General features: G+C 37.9%; 2 protein-coding genes across 2 annotated transcripts; one reads left to right on the top strand and one right to left on the bottom strand.

Annotated features, from left to right (window-relative positions):
* Positions 1-5,247: 5,247 nt before the first annotated feature.
* On the bottom strand, positions 5,248-9,672 carry LOC137005221 (RING finger protein 228). The gene is made up of 2 exons (XM_067366037.1): positions 9,585-9,672; positions 5,248-6,143 (listed from the first exon to the last, which is right to left on the bottom strand). The coding sequence occupies exons 1-2, from the start codon at positions 9,670-9,672 to the stop codon at positions 5,365-5,367; spliced, it is 867 nt and encodes a 288-aa protein (XP_067222138.1). The 3' UTR covers positions 5,248-5,364.
* Positions 9,637-20,806, top strand: sgpp2 (sphingosine-1-phosphate phosphatase 2). The gene is made up of 5 exons (XM_067365700.1): positions 9,637-9,916; positions 10,472-10,633; positions 14,833-15,012; positions 17,381-17,470; positions 19,338-20,806. The coding sequence occupies exons 1-5, from the start codon at positions 9,671-9,673 to the stop codon at positions 19,899-19,901; spliced, it is 1,242 nt and encodes a 413-aa protein (XP_067221801.1). The 5' UTR covers positions 9,637-9,670; the 3' UTR covers positions 19,902-20,806.
* The last annotated feature ends 1,141 nt before the right edge of the window (positions 20,807-21,947 follow it).

Below are 21,947 nucleotides of genomic sequence, written 5' to 3'. Positions count from 1 at the left end.
TGAGTAGTTTTGTCTTCTCAGTAGGGATTAAAAGTCAGTAAAAGAAGTAAATCAAGGTCATTGTGTAAAGCCTATATTGCCCAATAGAATGGCAGGAGGAGCTGAGAAGCTGGTGACTACATAACATTACTGCACTACACTACTTCCTGTACAAGTGTTGAATTGAACAGCACAGTTTACAGCAGCTAACGACTGTTTACTTCTTTAACACTCAAGAACATAACCTTTGCACGTCTAAATCACTGCTGCAATAATTCAAATACCCACCAAATTCATTTTATAAACCTTCCTTACAAAAAATGTAAGCAAAACCTCATATTACTACACACAAATGACTGCATCACTACACTTGTCCACCAGCAGAGGGCAGACCTGGTTTGATCCATCACATTTGCCTACAACAACAGCACAACTTTATCGAATATCAAAGAGTAAGTTTATATAAAATTCACTTGGTAATTCCTATTAAAGTGTTCTATTCCTTCAATAAATAAAAAAATAAATAAAAAGGAAAGGCACATAAGAGCTAATTTAAAGAAATAGTTCAATGAAAATTATTTAGCTACCCACCCTCATGTTTGTTGTTGTCCTTTTTGGAGCTTTAAAGTTTTTTAGTATTTGTCCTTTTGTGTTCCACAGATAAAGTGACAGGATTCAGGAATAACATGAGGGTGAGTAAGTGGTAGAATTGTATTTTTTGGGTAAACTTTCCCCTTAAAGAGAATATGATTTGTTTACTATCCTAAAGTGGATGGCGTTAACTTTAAAGGTGCGGTCACACTAGCGAAATTTCGCGTGGGAAAAAAAAAAAAATTTAAGTGTCAATATCACAAAGAAAGATGTCTGAAGCACAGCTCACACAGAAGTCATCTTGAAACCGAGCAGCTTTCTGGTGGCAGTTTGAACGAGCGAATTTAACATTTTCGCCCTCACGCGAAACAATCGCGTGGACTCCGCAATTTTGCGAGCAACGGTAAACGTGGTCGCACTTAATATAAATAAATACCGATGTTTAGGGCATCAAGTGTCGTTTATCGTCCTCATAAAACCATTAAGTCTAAAACGATCAGAACGATATTCAGTAGGGCTATATAATGCCAAAGCTGGCTAGTTAGAATGTGTTTTACACAGAAGTTAACAAGCCACAGTTACCTGGATGAATATATCAGTTTGTGTCAAGACAAATGACCTATGGGAGAGATGCAAAATTTCATAAGTGGGCCAGTAAACACTCGAAAGCACCTCTTGGCTGCAGTCCCAGTGTGTGAGTCTTTATCATTGATTTCTCAATAGCTGCATCCTGTCACTGCAAGGACACCGCAAAACTCTAGCTGCTCCTCAGGTGTCAGATTCCTGGTTGCTTCATCCACTGTGCACGTCTTTTCTAACACATCTTACACAGAGATAGAGCTTTTCACCAACACTTTTTACATGAAATATCATCATCATATCAAATACCCTTTATAAACGACTGATTTGTCATTGCGTAATGTATAAATGGGAAATCGGCAGTAGCTACTGATTTGATTAACAAGGAAGCTTTTGTCAAGCGAAGAAGGCTTTTCCAAGTATCTAGTTTTTGTTTAACATCATGCAGCTTGTTTTCTTCTAAACTAGGTACATTGGTACTGCGCATCACAGGTTTTTGTGGTACAAAAATCAGATGACTGACTTGATAAAGTGAGTACTAAGGTAAATGCATTGTGATGCTACGCACATTAAAAGCACACAGACGATAGCAAAAAGAGATTGTCAGTTAGTCGTCAAATAACACGGTTTCACCGTGATCGATGCATAGGTGAAGCGAGAACAAAGAGGTGGTATAAAATTCACAATTTCCATAGTAAAGCTATTGATCCATAAGAACAAAGAGGCCTACTTTTTTCAAAGACGGATAAAGCGAGTTGATGACAACACCCAGTGGCGATTTTGAGATTATCGTCCGATAACTGTATCTGCTTGGCCGATTCACAGAAATGTTACTTATCTACCAGATTTTAGTAGTGGATTTTCAATAAATAAAATGTCAAATGTACATCTCACTTGCTGTGATGAAATTGGGTCCAAAAGTCTGAGACCACACTGAAAATGTGACGTAAACAAAAAGATTTGGAGAGAAAAAAAAAGGTTATAGAGAAGAAATATTAAAAATGCTGTGCTAATTCTAGGTCACTAAGCGGATTTGTGACACTGACCAATTTTTCGATTAAACTTTGTGCTCACTTTTGCTGATAATATAAATCAAGTAGTTCATCTCTGTTGCTTATACAGTAGAGCATGTCAGCAACGCCATGGTCATGGTTCAATTCCCAAGGAAAGTATTATCAACTAATAAAATGGATAGCAATGTAATCTAAGATGCTTTGGATAATTTGGATAATAATATTTGGATTTCCATAGTCAATTATAGACATTCTACTAACTATAAGTTACTCTGCAACTACATTTCAACTAAAACTCATTAGAGTATTAGTAGACTGTTAGTAGACTGCATTAGCAGCCTTTGTTATGTTTCACTTGTTTCACTTGAAACGGGCCTCGCAACAGAAGAGGCCAGCACTCGTGTTCAAAAAGAGCCCCGCCCTAACCAAGGCACAAACACCAGGGCGAAAATTAAGGGGGGCTTGGGGCAAAAATGCCACCAAAATTAATAAAAATGCCTCCAAAAACCAAGATATAGCACAAAAATTCTCCATGTAAGTTTTTGTTTTTCATATTTAATTAACAATATTAACAACACAAGCAAAAGTGCTGTTTTCCCGAATATCAGCACGTTTGCAAATGTGATGTTGATTTTATACAACAATTCAATAAACAAGTAAGGTTACTGGGTGATTACATTTTAGACACTATTCTTCTATTTTGGTGACAAAAATAGTTTCAAACAGTAGAGCCATTCTGTCTCTGAGCAACATGTTTCAGTTTCCTTACTGAATGAATCTGCTTTTTTGAACAAATCATTCTAATGAATGATTCAATGACTCACTCAGTCACTTCTGCTTTATGCCTGAACGAATCAGCCATTTTAGACAAATCATTTGACTGAATGATTCAATGACTAATTCATTAAGACAATGATTTGCCGCCACCTACTGGTGTTTTTTTAGTATCATTTCATTTTAGCTGAGGGACTGAGGGATGAAATATGAGTTAACATTGAAAATATAACTGAGATAAGGTAATTGCAGTCGCATTGCACAATGTTTTTTGTCTGTCCGACTGTTTATTTGAAACAGGTCTCTTGAGATTGAGATAGATAACTATAACGATAACTATCAGCGTCCACACAAGCGGATGACAATTTTCTGTTTATTCAAAGCGTGTGCTGCAGTTTTTTCGTCTGCTGCTTTAAATGCTTGAGCTCTTTAAAGCAGGATGGATTCCGATTGACTGTTTTTTATCGTTCATCAGCTGGAAAAAAAATTGTTCTGAAAGTGATTCCAACAATATTGTTTCTTTGTGCTGTTATCGTTACAGTTGTAGTGTGAGCTCTGCTATTCTTTTATATTTAGAACTATTTTTAGAACAATATCTTTATTGTTATAGTTATCATCTTCGGTGTGAATGGTCCTTAAGAGTTCGGGTTAGTAGAATAAGTTTACGCAGTTGCAAAATTACTTATAGTCGGCAGAATGTCTGTTGGGAGAGCATCAAAATAAAGTTAGCAGATGTTAAGCAAGCAGTCTACTAAAATCTAATGAGAGTTAGTTGACATGTAGTTGCAAAGTTACTCTTAGTTAGTAGAATGTCTAAAGTGGACCATTAAATTGTAGCATCTGCCAAATACAAAACCTTTAAGTAATGAAAATGTTAAATTATAAAATCATACAAAATAGAGGCATTTTCACTTGTGTTCCATAGACCTTTGAACCCCACTGTATATTGTGGCTCTAAAACCAAAGTCTGAATGTCACTGCATCAATGCTGCACAGTTTTTCACAGAACCATTTTTGCAATAATGTTTAACCAACTGGTGTATTAGTGGATGCATGAAGTCAGTTCTTCTTAAGGTGTCCTAGCAGACAATCTACAGGTGGCTGTGCACGAATATAAGGCCCATGAAGAGTAGCACAAGAATGGACAGGAAGGAGAGGGTAATGCACACATAAACGCCTGTTTCAGCTGTTCTGGGACAGTGTGGTTGTAGTGGACGTCGTCGGGCAGGTTAAGTATCCAGTAGTTTGGTACGAACGGTATCTGATGTGCCACAGCTACTCGCGTGTGCAGACAATCCTTGCACGGCAAGACTTTGGGCCGAAATACTAGCACTCGTACTCCTCGTAGGGAAACGACGGCCTGTACTGGTAAGTGATCCCGCAGTAACTCATTAAATAAATACTAGTCCTTCTTTAGTTATTGAAGTGTGCTATTCAAGTGGTAACTAGTATATTTTCCAGTTTTCCTAGTACTAACTGAACAGAAGCCAATGTGAATTTTTAGTAACCTTTTAAAGTAAGGTTCGATTTGTTAACATTAGTTAACTACATTAGTTAACATGAACTAAGAATGAAAAAAAAAAACATCTAAAGCATTTATTAATCTTCGTAAATGTTCATTTCTACATTTACTAATGCATTGTTAAAATCTAAAGTTGTTTCTGATAATGTTTTTGGTAACACTTTACAATAAGGTTTCATTAATTTAGTTAATGAACAATACTTATACAGAATTTATTTTAACATTTATTAATACATTATTAAAATCAAAAGTTGTTTACATTAGTTAATGCACTAACATGAACAAACAATGAACAGCTGGATTTTTATTAACAAAGAATAATAAATACAGTAACAAATGTATTGCTCATTGTTAGTTCATGTTAGTTAATACATTATCTATTGTTTACAAATGAACCTTATTGTAAAGTGTTACCATTTTTAATGGACCTAAGCTAGCATGAACTAACAACAGGTGCATTTTTATGAACTAATGTTAACAAATATTAATAAATACTGTAAAAATGTATTGCTCATGGTTAGTTAATGCATAAACTAACGTTAACTAAAAGGACCTTGATGTAGCTATTCTACACAAATATAAACAATTGTAATAGTGAGATAAGAAATGTTACTAGTAAGTATAGCCTACTGTAAAAAATTATTTTTCAAAGTTGTAAATAAAAACAAAAAATATTGGAGTGTTTTACAAGAAAATACTATTTCAGTCTTTCTACGTCAAAATTTCATGTGTAATTCAATGCTTAATTAATTTACTAGCAATTTCTTAGTGAAAACTGTTGGGATTTACTGTAATTATACTGCCTACTAGTATAAAAGATACTGATACTAACTTAAAAAGGTACTATTTGGTTGCCTATTAAGGAATAAAAGCTGAAAGGGCTTGTCATACGATGCAGATCTTCTGTCACGCGTTTCTCCGGGTCGCATTAGTGGTGGCAGAGGAGCGGCCCGTCTCGTGCTCCGGTCTGTCTTTGAGCCAGTAGAGCAGCCACGTTACCATCGCCGACACCATGGCGAGGATGCTCGCGACCGACAGACAGAGTGGCCCCGCGGGCGAGGGCGGCCCGCCGTGGCTGTGCACAAATATGAGGCCCATGAAGAGCAGCACGAGCATGGACAGCAAGGAGAAGATGACGCACACGCATCCGGTGGTCAGCGCGAGCCGCCTGCAGTTGCGACAGCTCTCATAGCGCGAGACTGAGTCCTGGGACAGTGTGGTCGCGGTGGAGACCGTCGTGGTGGATGGTGTCGCGTGACCCGCCATGGACGCCGCGGACGCGTCCTCCTCGCGCCTGAGCGCCACGAGCGCTGGGTGCAGCGGAGGCGGGTGGGGCGGCAGAGCATCTTGAGGCACGGGGTCCGAGTCGATGTACAGAGGGAAGTCCTCTGTGACCTTGGTGTTGTTGGGCAGGTTCTGGATCCGATAGTCCGGTACGGGCGTGCGGTGGCGGCACACGGGGCAGCTGATGCGCCACGGCCGCTCCTCGCACAGCTGCAGCGCGTGCAGACACTCCTCGCAGAAGGTGTGCAGACACTCCAAGATCTTGGGCGCGCGACGGTCGAGGTCGAAATAGTTGTAGCAGATTTTGCACTCGTACTCCTCGTAGGGAAACGCCTTTGGTGCCGGGAGACCAGGCGGCTCCGACCCGTTAGCTGCTGCATCCGCTGCCATGGCATCTCGCGCTGCCTCACATCCTCGACACAATGGGCGCGAGGCAGTCACGCGAGCCGCCTTTTCTTCTCTTTATCCTGTCAGCGAAAGCCCGTGCTCCCGTTAAACCCGGACATTTTTGTGTAAGGCCTTTTTTTAGAACGGTTCTTTTAGTCTCCGAGCACGCTGAGTAGCCTGAATAATTAACCGTATCGTTCCAGTGCGGAAGGGAGGTGATGTAATGCCGCCTCTCATCCAGAACCGATGTGTGGCTGCGACCCCGCCGAGCCCGGAAAGATGCGGGACGCGGGAATCGCACCTCAATCAAAGCATCAGACACGCGTCTGGGTCAAACGGCACGAGCATTTCTGCTAAAGGATGCTGTTTACGTCAGTAGATTTAACTCCTTTTTTGCTGTCTCTGGGTTTTCTTCCAATAAAACATTCCTGACTGGAAATGAAAGCTGGTCATTTAACCGTGATTATTCCCCATTGTGAGTCATTTACCTGTTTGCTCAAGTTGTTGTCATGGAAACTAATAACCCAGAAACAGGTGACTTGCCCACTATTTCAGGTTCATTCATTCACAGTTCACATACACCCTCCATTCAATCAAATAAACATGTTCTCTCTTTTCTCTCTTTTTTTTTTTTTTCAATGTTTACATTTTCCAAATGTTTACATTTAGTTCACAAGACAAAACAATAGCTGAATTTATTAAAATGACCCCATTCATAAGTGTGAACCATTGATTCTCAATACTGTGTGTGGTTACCTGATGATCCACGACTGTTTTTGTGTTTTTGTGATGGTTGTTCATGAGTCTCTTGTTTGTTCTGAGCAGTTAAACTGAGCTCTGTTCTTCAGAAAAATCCTCCAGCTCCTGCAGATTCATCAGTTTTCAAGCATTTTTGCATATTTGAACCCTTTCCAGCAGTGGCTGTATGATTTTGAGATTCATCTTTTCACACTGAGGACAACTGAGGGACTCAAGCACAACTATTAAAAAAGGTTCAAACATTCACTGATGCTCCAGAAGGAAACACGATGCATTAAGAGCCGGGGGGTGAAAACTTTTGAACAGGATGAAGATGTCACAATTTTTCTTATTTTGTTTAAATATCGTTGTTTTTCATTTAGTACTGCCCTTCGGAAGCAACAGAAGATACTTGCATGTTTCCAAGCAGAAAAATTAAGTACAATTTACCTTGATATTTGAATTCAAAAGTTTTCACCCCTCGGCTCTTAATGCATCGTGTTTCCTTCTGGAGCATCAGTGAATGTTTGAACCTTTTTTAATAGTTGTGTTTGAGTCCCTCAGTTGTCCTCAGTGTGAAAAGATGAATCTCAAAATCATACAGTCACTGCTGGAAAGGGTTCAAATATGCAAAAATGCTTGAAAACTGCATGAATCTGCAGGAGCTGGAGGATTTTTCTGAAGAACAGAGCTCAGTTTAACTGCTCAGGACAAACAAGAGACTCATGAACAACCATCACAAAACACAAAAACAGTCGTAGATCATCAGGTAACCACACACAGTATTGAGAATCAATGGTTCACACTTATGAATGGGGTTATTTTAATAAATTCAGCTATTGTTTTGTCTTGTGAACTAAATGCAAACATCTTTTATGTAAAATATCTTCCTCAGGACAGTACTAAACAAAAAATAACATGCATTTTGTATGATCTCTCTTATTTTATTAAAATTATTCCCATTTTCACAGATTCTGCAAGGGGTTCACATACTTTTTCTTGCCACTGTATATATATATATATATATATATATATATATATATATATATATATTAGAGCTGCACGATTAATCATAAAAAGATCGCAATCTCAATTCGTGCTGCCGTGCTGAGCCAAAGAGTAGTTTTGAACCACACTATATTATTTCTGTTACAAATATCAAATTATCAAAGTTTAAAATTAAGATATAAACACTTTTGTCTACGATAGCAATAAAAAAAAAAGAGCAAACCGCCGTTTGAAACTAACTTGGGCTTCAAATAAGGGTTGTTTCAATTACATCTTATGCCACTAGGTGGCGACAAGTGACTGTTAAAACGTGTAATTGTCATTGAATCATTCATTCAAAAGATTCGTCCAAAAACACTGATTCATCCAGTAATGAAACAATTTACCAAATATAATACTATTTTATTTCAAATTAAATTTTGACAATTTAGTTGAATAAATGAATAACAAATGACAAACAAAGCAGAATCTCAGTAGCCTAAAAGAGATTTTTCTGAAAGGTAAAATGATTCTGCTCATGCTTATGAATATTTACATATTTAATTGTCCATATTTTAATTGAAGATACACAAATGAGGCATAACATTATGAGCACTGACAGGTGAAGTGAATAACACTAATTATCTCTTCACCACAGCTGTTAGTGGATATATTAGGCAGCAAGTGAATATTTTGTCCTCAAAGTTGATGTGATAGACAAATGGGCAAGAATAAGGATTTGAGTGAGTTTAACAAGGGCCAAACTGTGATGACTAGACGACTGGATCAGAGCATCTCCAAAACTGCAGCTCTTGTGGGATGTTCCTGGTCTGCAGTGGTCAGTATCTATCAAAAGTGGCCCAAGGAAGAAACAGTGGTGAACTGGTGACAGGGTCATGGACGGCCAAGATCATTGATGCATATGGGGAGCAAAGGCTGGCCCGTGTGGTCCGATCCAACAGACGAACTACTGTAGCTCAAATTGCTCAAGAAGTTAATGCTGGTTCTGATAGAAAGGTGTCAGAATACACAGTGCATCGCAGTTTGGGGCTGCATAGCTGCAGATCAATCAGGGTGCCCATGCTGACCCCTGTCCACCGCCGAAAGAGCCAACAGTGGACACGTGAGCAGCAGAATGTCATAATGTTATGCCTGATCAATGTATGTAACTCAGAATTGTACTTCAAATTCATGGAAATACTGAATAATAACCCCACTGATTACAATACAAAGTATTAAATTAAAAAAATAATAACACTAGCAACATGCCACTCGGATCAATTCTGGTGGCCCATCTTACCCCAAGGGTCTAATTATATATTTTTTCTTCAAAATAATAACTTTTAATTTGACTCCACAAAACTAAAAACATTCATGTGTCCACAAATCCCTCATTAACAAATAGACACAATAAAAAAACTTTGATTTTCAACATAATACAATGTCATAACACTGTTCTCCAGGAGCACAACATTAGATCAATTAACCTCAAAACTGACTAAATCTCACATTTGTTGATATTCAGATGAAATGACAAGCGTAGCCATTCACCAAAAGTGCTGAGATGAGATTTGTGTTATATGTGGGCAGGAGAAAATGAAGGTGGGTGGGAAAGAAAATGACATGGCAGGAGTGACTAACCTGTGACAGGTCATTTTCCATGTGTAAACATGTCAGCCAATCAAAATAGCCATAAGCTTCTACGTCAGCACACTTTCACGCTCAGTCACCTGCAGCTGTTAAACACACCTGTGAACGCGGGCTGGGCTGGGTGCGGTAGCGCGCGCGCGTGCCAGAGCTCAAACTTCGCGCGGCCATGTGGGGGGTCATCTCGTACCTGAACAGCCCCGAGCTGGTGGTCGGCTTCCAGCGGTGCTGCGGCCTGGTTCTGAGAGAGACTCGCTCGTTTACTCCTCAGAACGGATGCATAAACGGGAATGGATCCCTTAAGGACGGTCCGGTCACGATCCACCGGCGCAAAGCGGAGCAGGTGGCGAACGGGACGTCACGCGCTCAAGACAGTAACTCCAACTATAAATGCAGTTCACAATATGAAATCAAAGTAAGTAAATCAGATTTAAAAGACGCTCTTCATTCAGCTGAATTGAAAACTTGAGTCTCTCCTAATTCAAGGACAGTGTGTTTAAAAACCAAATGCCAGACAAGATTTTCCTGTTTCTCTGGTTGGTTTAGAAAATCAGAAGTTTATTGAGCACATTGATCTCACCATGTTTTTCAAAATACATTTTTGTTTCTAATATGAACTGAAAGGTAGATCACTTAAATTAAACATCTGCATTCAAATCTTTATGACATACCTTGCATTAATAACACGATTTAACAAATAATAATGCTTATACCATATCAGTTGTTAGTGTGGATTCAAATTTTGGATTTTCATAATTTGAGTGAACTATGAAAAAGTTAAACTTTTGTTTGATATTTGATGGTGCACAGATAAAAATGTTGCTACAGCCCTCAAAATATTAAAACAATATTTAAAAATAAAGTTTTATATTTCCGTCTTAAATATTGAGGTCAGCTACGAACTGCTTGTGATTCCTGTTTGTGGTTTGTTGATGTGATGAAGCAGTTTATTTGATTCCTCTGTGTACAGGAGCATCCCAGACCTCATTATGAGGTGAGGAATTGGATTTTCTACTTCCTGTTTGTGACGTCGGCCACTTTGGGGCATGAGGTCTTTTACATCACCTTCCTGCCCTGCATCCACTGGAACCTCGACCCCTTCCTGTGCAGGAGACTCGTCAATGTGTGGGCTGTGAGTGGCTGAGAACACACACACACACACACACACACACACACACACACACACACACACACACACACACACACACACACACACACACACACACACACATACACGCCCTGTGATTAAAATGATATTGTGTGCATAGACTTTATACACAATAGAAATAAAATGTCCTTGACAACATTTGAATTGGACGGCTGAAACCACATAGTATAACGCACATCATTTCTCTTGCTCATTTTCTCAGTGTTCCTGATCACTTTATGCTATTTCCATATAGGTTCCATATTCATGCTGTTTACATATAGTTTCCACAGCAACAGCATCAAACTGCATTTGATTGGTTCACCTCTGGAATCAATGTAGCTATTTATAATGAACTAAATTTAACATGAGAGGTGAAGTTATTCATGTTTTCAAAGTAACATTCAAAGAAGCTTCATTTGGAGTTGTTTTGCAACTCCTGACACTACTGAACCAGGGTTATTATTGTGAACTAAAACCTGAACCATTAAAGCATTTAACTGAAAAACTTGAACTTATTTTATTTTAGCTAGTTGCCAAAGCAACATATTTATGTTTTGTTTAGTGTAACTTTAAATACCAAAAAAAACAATAATAATAAAAACTATATACACATTTTAAAAAAAGCTAAATAGTAATACTAAACTAGAATGTACATTTCCTGAAGAAAATGTGAATGGTGCTTGCAGTGGCAAAACTCGGCACTCTTGATTAGCATGATGGTAGCATGATGCTAACACCCTTAGCATATTGCTAGGATGTGTTTACCAAGATGCTAATCATGTTAGCATAATGCTAGCAACATGCTAACATGATTAGCATGTTGCCACCATGATGTTAACACCCGTAGCATACTGTTAACATGTTTTTAGCAAGATGCTAACCATGTTAGCATAATGTTAACAACATGCTAACATGATTAGCATGTTTGCTAACATGATTAGCATGCTACTATCATCATGCTAACACATTTTCACTAGTTTGTGTCATGTTTAAACCCTAAGCTAATCACTATTAGCATGTAGCTATTCACTGCTAGCATGTGTATCATGTTGGAAGTCCAGATTGCTAGCATGAGTCAAAAGAGCCAACCGCCATGTCTCTATGATGCTCTGATGCAGAGATATAGGTCTTGCTAAACAGTTGCTAGGGTACTCTGTTTGGTTGCTAGGGAGTGGCTTGGCAGCTGCCAATGATGATACTCCAAAGGCTGCTTGACAATATAAACCAACCCCCATGTCTGTACGATGTTCTGATGCAGAGATATACATCTTGAAAAACGGTTGCTAGGGTACTCTGTTTGGTTGCTAGGGAGTGGCTTGGCAGCTGCCAATGATGATACATCAAAGGCTGCTTGCCAGTATGAATGATATAAACCAACCCCCATGCCTGTATGATATTCAGATTTGAAGATATCCCCTCTATGCTTTGGGTTGCTAGGGTGCTCTAAATGGTTGCTAGGGCGTGGCTATGAAGTGTTGAAGGTGATTCGTGATTGGCCGTTTGCTGCCCCGAGTCAAATGAGCCCACCCTCATGTTTCTATGACACTCCTATCCAAAGATATTCATTTGATCTTTTTCAATGGAAGTCTATGGAACTTGTTGCTATGGTGCTCTATATGGTTGCTAGGGCGTGGCTTGATAGCTTCACAATGATCCTGAGAGACTGATTGGTTGCCTGAGTAAAATGAGCCCACCCCCTTGTCTCTAAGACATTGTGATCCAGAGTTATGTTCAATACAAAATCCCTATGTAATTTCCCATAGTAGGAAAAACACAGTACTTCCTGGTTCATGGGCACGGCTTCACCATAGTATGTCTATGGGGCAACTTTGGGCAGCTCTTGCGCCCCAGGGGTACAACTTACACCCAGTTTTGAGGTATGGCCTGACAGAGCTTGCTAGCCTCTTCAAACGTGGTAACCCACATGTTTCTACGAAATTCTCACTCGGAGCAATAACTCGTCAAAATTTGTCGCAATGCAAAGTCTATGGGATTTTTTTCGCTACTTTTTCGCCCGCTGGACGAACATCGTACACCCGATCGCTTATAAAAGTCATAGCACAGGTCTCCTCAATAAGCCGGTCGATTTGACACCTGATTCATTGGTCTAGGACAAAAACTGTGGGAGGAGTAGCGCGCCAAACTTTTGTCCAGAAAAATAATTATAATAATAAGTATGAGCAATAATAAGAATGGAGCTTTGCCTATGGCAAGCACCATTAAAAACTATTAAAAAAAAAAAAAAAAAAAAAAAAAAAAACACGATACAGTGCCTGAAATTTTACCTAAAATTGACTTTTATGCTGTGTTAAAACCCTCTAGCATCTTTTGTGTTCAAGGTCAAAAAAAGACCAGCCTTTTAAAAATGGCTTGTAAATCTCTCTTAATGCTGTATTATCAGAGAATATTGGATTCAATCTTTCTATCAACTTGTTTGCTTTCAGTTAGGACAGGTTTTGTATTTCTTTCTGTAACTGATCGATCGTCGGCCTCATTGATCTTGTTTTTGAGTGAAAAAAGCATAATTTGTGGATAAATTTGTCAATATTCAACAAAATATTGGAAAAAATGGCACTGTTTTTAACACTAGTGTGCTTTAATATTTAAACAGGAAGTTTGTTTTGAAATGTTTTTGCTTGTGCAATATGGCGCAAAGTCACACTTGTGGTGTTCCTGGTCAAAAATGACTGGCCTTAAAGGGTTAGTTCACCCAAAAATGAAAATTCGGTCATTAATTACTCACCCTCATGCCGTTCCACACCCGTAAGACCTTTTTGTTGAAATCCAATGGCTCAGTGAGGCCAAGCAAGATTATTTACACTTTCAGATGCCCAGAAAGCTACTAAAGACCTATTTGAAACAGTTCATGTGTCAAGGTCTTACAGGTGTGGAACGAAATGAGGGTGAGTAATTAATGACAGAAATTTCATTTTTGGGTGAACTAACACTTTAAGTGTAACTCACAAAATGTTTTTTTTAAATTCTCAACAAAGTTGTTATACCCTGGGTGAGTAAAGTCAGTAAGTTTGTGTTCAATGTGCTAAACTTAACTAGCATTTTTGGGAAAAAGAAAATCCTCTCTGGGTCAAAATGACCTGAACACAACCTGAGGGGTAACACTGGAATGTGTCGCCTAAATTTTGCAGTAATATTTGCTGTAACTGTTAACAAAAAGTACCAGAAAAGTACCATGTTTGGGAAACAAGTATGGTATTATTAACAACAGTATTTTCTAAAAAATTCTTCAAAACAACCCAAGTTGGGTTGAAAATGCACAAACCCTGCGATTTAGGTTGATTTAACCCAGTGGTTGGGTTAAATATATTTGCCCAATGTGCTGGGTAGTTTTATTTAACTCAACTATTGTTTAAAAATGACTATATGGCTGGATTAAAATGAACCCAAAATAGGTTGGAAATTAAAAATCAGACACAGACACATCAGACAACAATAATAATCAAAAGGTGAATGTTTATTAAGCAATTTAAATCTTTATTGTTTAATTAGTATTCATTAAACTTATTAATAAATGTTCATTTCCAACATATTTTGGGTTCATTTTAAGCAAGCATTACAGTCATTTTTAAACAATAGTTAGTTAAATAAAACGGAAGAGGATTAGGGCCAAGCAATAATAAATTAAAACCATCTCGAGATTAAAGTTGTTAAATTTCGAGAAAAAACTCGTTAAATGATAAGAAAAATGACGTTAAATTTCGAGAAAAAAGTCGAGAAAATGTTGAGAATAAAGTCATAATTTAATGAGTTTATTCTCGACATTTTATCTCGACTTTTTTCTCAAAATTTAACGTCATTTTTCTCATCATTTAACAAATTTGTTCTCGTAATTTAACGACTTTTTTCTTGTAATTTAATGACTTTATTTTTAACATTTTATCTCGACTTTTTTCTCAAAATTTAACGTCATTTTTCTCATCATTTAACAAATTTGTTCTCGTAATTTAATGACTTTATTCTCAACATTTTATCTCGACTTTTTTTCTAGCAATTTAACAACTTTAATCTTGAGATGGTTTTAATTTTTTATTATTGCTTGGCCCTAATCCTCTTCCGTAAGTTTCACCCAGTTTGGGTTGTTTTTAACCCAGCATTTTTAGTGTACTTTTTATATTTCCCTTTAGCCTCATTTACATCTCATTTCTCATTCTCTCTCTCTACAGGTGGTGATGTATATTGGGCAAGTGATGAAGGATATTTTAAAGCTGCCCCGTCCTCCATCGCCCCCTGTGGTCAAACTGGAGACGCGTGTGGATGCGGAGTACGGATTGCCATCCACACACGCCATGGCAGCAACAGCCATCTCATTCACACTGCTTCTCAGTGCTCACGAGAGAGTAAAGGTCAGACACACACACTCGATTGAGAATGTTCTGAATGTGGCTCACTTTTGCATAGTTTATTGAAGGGGGCGTGGCCATCTGTCTCCATCCGTCAGCCCAAGTCCCGCCCACACATCTGCTGTGTGGCATCATAATGAACTCTCAGTAAATGACTGTCAGTCAGTGTCAGTTATAGATGGTGCCATTCATCAGCTTTCAAAGCTTTGACTATTGACGGTGTTTCCAAATATTGGGTCAATTCTCAGTCTAAATCTATAAACGTACATCTGTGCTTCTTTAAAGTCAGAGATTTTAAAACAGGCCACACAGTAGCACACTTATATAAGCATTATAAAACTTTATTAGTGGACTGTAAAGTTGCATTCCCTTAACCCTTAGGTGCTGCTCATGGAATAGTTAAGATCCATTTTATTACCTTTTAATCACTTTTTGAGCATATTTCCAATTTCCAACTTAATCTGTCTTAAATCTTGAATGCTTTGAAGCAGACGGAGAAGTTTGGTCTCTTTTTAAAGATGACACTTGGCAGATTATTGCTGAAGATGTAAAAAAAAAAAATGTAACAAATTATAGATATTATAGAATTATGAAAAATGCATAAAAATAGTATTTTAAAATTTTACATGAAATATATGTTTTACTTTAAAACTGTGAGAAAATCAAAGCCATAAGTCTAAACAAGCTGTGCTCCAAATTTGAGGTTGATATCTCAAAAAATGAGCTTTCAGTAAGATTTTGTTTGGGTGCAGTACCAAACGTTTCCACTAGATGAAATTCGCTTCTCATTCATTTCCAATGCGGTCATTTTTGCCCGCGAACAGTACGTGTGACAATGTTTTTCAGGATCTTTTAACGTTTTTGAATCATGTCCATTTTTTTTTTTGTGGTGTTCACATAGCAAGTGCCAAAACCTTTACCAAGTTTTGTATCATTTTGCTGAAGTAAAAAAATTCTAAAAATAAATAAATAAATAAATAAATAAATAAATTTTTTTTGCCCAAACAACACCAGAGGGTTAAGAGTGTAGTTTTGCTGTTTTTCGGTATTATTCTTGTTTATATAGGTAGTAATTATTTATTTATTTTAAAAATGTGATTTTTATTTTATTTCAAACAAGGTTATATGAGTAAGGATTAATGTTGATGAAGCTAATTTGGAATCCTAGTCAAAATATCTTCTTAAATATTTCAAATATGATATATAAAGATGATAAAACTAGAGAAGTTGTTACACTACCATTCAAAAGTTTGGGGTTTTATTTTTTTAAATAAATGAGTACTTTTTATTCAGAAAGGATGTATGAAATTAATGAAAAGTGACCGGAAGATCATTTATAATGTTACAAAAGATTCTATTTCAGATAAATGCTGTTCTTTTGAACTTTCTATTCATCAAATAATTCTAAAATCATTGATAATCAGAAATGTTTCTTAAGCACAAATCAGCATATTAGAATGATTTCTGAAGGATCATGTGACACTGAAGACTGGAGTAATGATGCTGAAAATTCAGCTTTGAATCACAGGAATACATTACTTTTTAAATTATATAGAAAACTGTCAGCCTTGGTGAGCATAAGAGACTTCAGTTACAAACATTAAAAATGGCTAAACTTTTGTCTACAAAAATGACTCGATTTTAGCTACTCTGTAAAAGGATGAACTGATTTGAAAACAATTTTTTTTTGTACATAAAGGAAACCAGAGAGCTGTATGTGTATGATTTAAGAATAAAAAAAGGCCATTCCAGTCAATTATACATGAGCTCTACTGTCCCAGAATCCATTGAGCCCATTCAGGAAACGTTCTTCATTAACTTCCTGTGAAAGACCCCCAGCTGACAGAGGAAGAAAGAGAGGAAAGGAGAGATAGACAGATGGAGGGACAGGGAGACGGATAGAGTAAGACAGAACAGAGGAGGTGGGGCAGCTTCATGAATATGTAAAGACTCTTCCAATGTTGTCAGTGATTAACAGAGTCCTGAATAAATCCAGTGGGAAGAGCACATGTCAGGAGAGAAAGGGATGTTATTAGAAGAGCTGCCAGACAGAAAACACAGAGAGAGCGAGGAAGAGACGACGAGGAAAGATGGATGAGAGGATGTTTTGAGAAAGACACGGAGTCTTCAGCTGGAACAGCTTGACTGGGTTATCTTTCATGCTGCACCACTGTTTTTAAAGGAGCAGCTCATCCTAAAATAAAAATGCAGTCATTAACTCACCCTCTTGTTGTTATAAACTCACTCATTCACTCAGGATTCTCACACACAAAAGAGATTTTGCAGAATGTGGCATCAGATTGACTGTAAAATAATATAATGTTAATTTTTGACTGAAATGCTTGTTTAATCAGGTGTTTTTGTGTCTTAGTTCCCGTTTGAGCTGGGATTGATTGTGGCCATGGTTCTGTCTGCACTGGTGTGTCTGAGTCGTCTTTATACCGGCATGCACTCGGTTCTGGTGAGTCTGGAAGAGAGACACTTTAAAATGAACAGGCACTTTTGAGTTTGATATGAAAAATTTATACTCCTGTATTATTCATATAGTCTGGATAGTCTCCATAGATTTTACCTCTAGTTCCTTTAATACAGCAGTTGTGTTTGTGGATGCGAAGAAGGCAAACATTTGGCCTTTTGCTCATGCTTATAATATGTAATATATTTATTATTATTAAATATTTAATATAAAATAATAGTCTTGATGTTCGCTGTATATGTGTATATAATATGTCAAGATTTTATTTAATATGTATGATGGAAAAACTTATCACCATTTCTTTTACAGTTTTGTCCCCCCACTTTTTGAAATGATTATTCTGAAATGCATATGCCTCTTAGTTAATGTGAGCTCATAAATGCATCCATAATTATTAAACAATTAGCAAAATGCTGTTTAACATTTCATTTTAGCATTAGATGTAGCTGTTAATTTGTAGTTTTAGATAGAGATTAGCATTTCACATTGCAGGTCACCTGTCCATATAGAAATGACTCAGAACACCCTAGCAACACGTTAACAACCACATAAGTCGCATAGCAACACGATAACCGCAAAGATCACAATTGCAACAAGCTAGAATCATTCTAACAACCACTTAGAACACCACAGTAATCGCATAGCAACACAATAACAACCACTCAGAACACCCTAGCAACCCCATAGCAACACGTTAAACATCGTAACAACCACTTGGTACACCCTAGCAACTGCATAGCAGCATGCTATGCTAGAAACCAGCTAGAAATATTAACAACCACTCAAAACACCCTAGTAACAAGATTACAGCTCAGAGCACCCTAGGAACCACATAGCTACAAGTAAACCATTTAGAACACCTTGCAACCAGCTAGAAACACCTTAACAACCACTTATAACATCTTAGCAACTGCATAGCAACACATTAACAACCACTTAGAGCACCCTAGCAACCACATAGCAACTTAACCACTCAGAAAACCCTAGCAACCCCATAGCATCGCGATAACAACTAAGATCACCCTTGCAACAAGAAACATTCTAACAACCACTTAGAACACCCTAGCAACATAACCACACAGAACACTCTATCAACCCCATAGCAACAAGTTAACCATTGAAAACACTCTTGCAACCAGCTAGAAACATCTTAAAAACCACTTAGAACACCCTAGCAACTGCATAGTAGCATGTTAACAACCATTTAGAACACCTTGCAAACAGCTAGAAACCACTTAAAACACCCTAACAACCACAAAGCAACAAGATTACCACTAAGAGAACCCTAGCAGCTGCATAGCAACACGTTAACAACCACTTAGAGCACCCTAGCAACCACATGGTAACATAACCACTCAGAACACCATAGCAACCCCATAGGGGTAACCATTTAGAACACCCTTGCAACCAGCTAGAAACATCTTGACTACCACTTAGAAGACCATAGCAACCACATAACAACACGTTAACAACCATTTAGAACACCTTGCAACCAGCTAAAAAGATCTTAACAACCATTCAAAATGCCCTAGCAACCACATAGAAACATGTAAACCATTTAGAACACTCTTGCAACCAGCTAGAAATATTAACAACCACTCAGAGCACCCTAGCAACTACATGGCAACATAACCACTAAGAACACCCTAGCAACTACATAGCAACATAACCACTCAGAACACTTTTGCAACCAGCTAGAAAATGAGTACATTTTTCATAATTATGCCATAAAAACTGCATTATATTGTCAATATGACTGTTCATAAAACTGGTTGAGCTGCATGAATCTAGAATTACAGAGTCTGATACTTATGACAGGAAGCTAAAGTGAATCTTCCTCTCTTCCTCTCAGGATGTGATCTGTGGTGTTGTAATTTCAGCCGTCATCATGGCCGTGTCGTACCCGTACTGGGGAACCGTTGACTTCCTGCAGCTCCACAGCCCCATCTCCCCTGTCGTGGCAGTGGTACTGCCTCTCTTTCTGTCCTACAAGTACCCTGAACTAGACCATTACAGCACCACACGGGGGGACACCACCATTATTTTATCATGCAGTGCGGGAAGTTCGATTGGATACTGGGTGAATGAGCGTTTGGGCTTGACCTTTGACCTAGTCGGGCCTTTTCCAGTGGCTCTGCCGCCTCTGACCCTTGCGGCCTTGGGCCTCGGTGTGGCACGGTTCTTGGTGGGGTTAGTGATGCTGGTCCTGACCCGGCAGACGGTGCGCTGGGCAAGCCTGCGGGTGCTTTGCCGGATTTACGGAGTGTCTGTGAGTGATGTTGACGCACGCAGGAGGAAAGAGATCGAAGTGCCGTATAAGTTCAGCACGTATGTTTCCATTGGACTGGTCAACAGTATCTTGGTGAACAGAGTGTTTGTGATGATGGGACTTTGGGATTTGGGAAATTCTGTGTAATTTCTCAGTGTTTACAGGCGAGTTTGAACAGAATCATAGATTCTCAGGGAGAAATTTACATTAGTCTTTGTCCAGAAATGACTTGCACATTTAACCTAACTTCTCACATTAAACAGGATTTGAAATTTTGAAATATTTTTAAAACTGAATTACAGTTTTCGGATGTTTTGTGTTAGGGCTGGGTAAAAAAACAATAGACTTAATCTACTCACATTTTTATGAACCGATATCAATTTGTAAATCCCAAGAATGGATCTTTTAGTCTATGAATGAACAAAACATTGTAGCGTGCCTCCCATAGTCTCCATATTTCAAATTATGTATAAACAATACCATTTTGGCACTCTTTAACATGGCATGGCAGATTGCTGTTGCCGCCTCAGTTCAAGTGAAGTGGCAGTGTGGAGCGCACGTGAAACGATCATCTCTTTGTCTTTACTACCAGTTACAGCGCAAAATAAACATGAATGAACATCGGAAGGTATGTTAAAAGTTACAGTACAACTTACAGAAATCCGTATCATGTCTCATGTAATCGCTCAATCTCAAACCGTAGAAAGATGTCATAAAACAGCTTGTTAACAATAGCTAGGTCACGTAACCTCACATTTACCTCAGAAAAACCATTCAGTGAGCATAAACTCGTGAATCAGCTAGAAAAATTAACTCTAGATTGGAGCTTTTTGCTAAAAATTTGCACCATATTGCTTATTCATTATATTTTTACTGTTCTTCAAAATGTATGTTTGAAATCAGTCACATTTGACAGCCACCATTGAAATGTTTATATTTAAAAACTAATTGGAGTAGAAACATAACTATGTAAGTTAATATTATAACTTTATTATGACACTTCTTTGTGTTTAATAAGTGTTTGTATACAAACTTTTTGGGTTAACAGTTACAAATGTAACCATGGTTCCCTGAGAAGGGGAACGAGACACTGCGTCTGACAAGATGTCAGGGCACGTCATGTCAGACGCAGTGTCTCGTTCCCTTTCTCAGGGAACCGTGGTTACATCTGTAAATGTTAACTTGGGAAGTGTGAATCCGAATTCTCATTCGAAAAGGGAAAATTTTAAACGTCAATATTATAGTAATGTAGTAACCTACCAACTGACTCCTTGTATAGTTTACAGCATTAGTTGAGGGATTGGTTTCCTTAAGAAAAAAAAGGCATGTAGCGTACCTGATATATATACAAAATTATTGATATCAAATTGAATTGAATTGGAATTGAATGTAATCGCAAGCTTGTGAATCGAAATTGAATCGAATTGTTAAATTTGTATCAATACCCAGCCCTATTTTGTGTTGTTTCGCTAGCATTTGTAAAGGAATATTCTATCTTAAATACAAGCTAAAGGTGAAATGTGTAATTTCTGTGCCACAAGAATCACCAAATAAAATCAGACAAATGAACAAAAGCTATTGAAAAAAGGCTAATAAATTATTAACTCGATGCCCATCTGCTACAAAGTAATGCAGGAGTCCTAAAACCCAGAAATTAGTTGGAGTGTGTGTTTTTTTTTTTTTGGTTTTTTTTTTGTGCAACCCGTTGCAACAGAGTAAAAGTAGCCAAATTGGGCGGAAAAACTGTGGACTAGGCAACACTGAAATAAAGACTGAAAGAGTTGTCGGAAGCTATACTGATTAATGTGTTAACGCTTGTGACTAGTGTAGCTCATTGATCACCTAACTTTAACTTTTTACAGATTAAAGTAGAAACATAAAAGTTTGTGAATATTATCTTGCACAACAAATGTGCAACAAATGAACAAAACGTGTAAGAATCATAAACTTTTGTTGGACCCAATGGAAAAATCCTTAAGGGTTTTTGCTGAGGGAAGCAGGATTATGTGAACTTGTAGTTTAGCCTACAAAATTAAGTCATCCCTCCAGCGTTCTAGTGGTCAGACAGACAGTCCTGCTCTGAACCCCATTGGTTGAATCAGTGTTGATGTTAATGATCAAATAAATAGAGTGATATTTTAATCACTTTTTGTGGGATCATCCAATGTATGCCTTACATGAAGATGGGATACG

This window comes from Chanodichthys erythropterus, chromosome 17, assembly GCF_024489055.1.
Source record: "Chanodichthys erythropterus isolate Z2021 chromosome 17, ASM2448905v1, whole genome shotgun sequence".
NCBI lineage: Eukaryota > Metazoa > Chordata > Actinopteri > Cypriniformes > Xenocyprididae > Chanodichthys > Chanodichthys erythropterus.
Note: the sequence above shows the minus strand (reverse complement) of the source record. Positions and strands in the feature narration are given on the sequence as shown.

What these genes read in the sequence shown, in the direction of transcription:
- sgpp2 (XM_067365700.1), top strand. Translation starts at nt 9,671, where the DNA reads ATGTGGGGGGTCATCTCGTACCTGAACAGCCCCGAGCTGGTGGTCGGC. An exon ending in GTTCACAATATGAAATCAAA is followed by an intron (nt 9,917 to 10,471) that starts GTAAGTAAATCA and finishes CTCTGTGTACAG; the next exon opens with GAGCATCCCAGACCTCATTA. An exon ending in GTGCTCACGAGAGAGTAAAG is followed by an intron (nt 15,013 to 17,380) that starts GTCAGACACACA and finishes TTTGTGTCTTAG; the next exon opens with TTCCCGTTTGAGCTGGGATT.
- LOC137005221 (XM_067366037.1), bottom strand. Translation starts at nt 9,672, where the DNA reads ATGGCCGCGCGAAGTTTGAGCTCTGGCACGCGCGCGCGCTACCGCACC. An exon ending in GGTGTGTTTAACAGCTGCAG is followed by an intron (nt 6,144 to 9,584) that starts GTGACTGAGCGT and finishes GATGTGAGGCAG; the next exon opens with CGCGAGATGCCATGGCAGCG.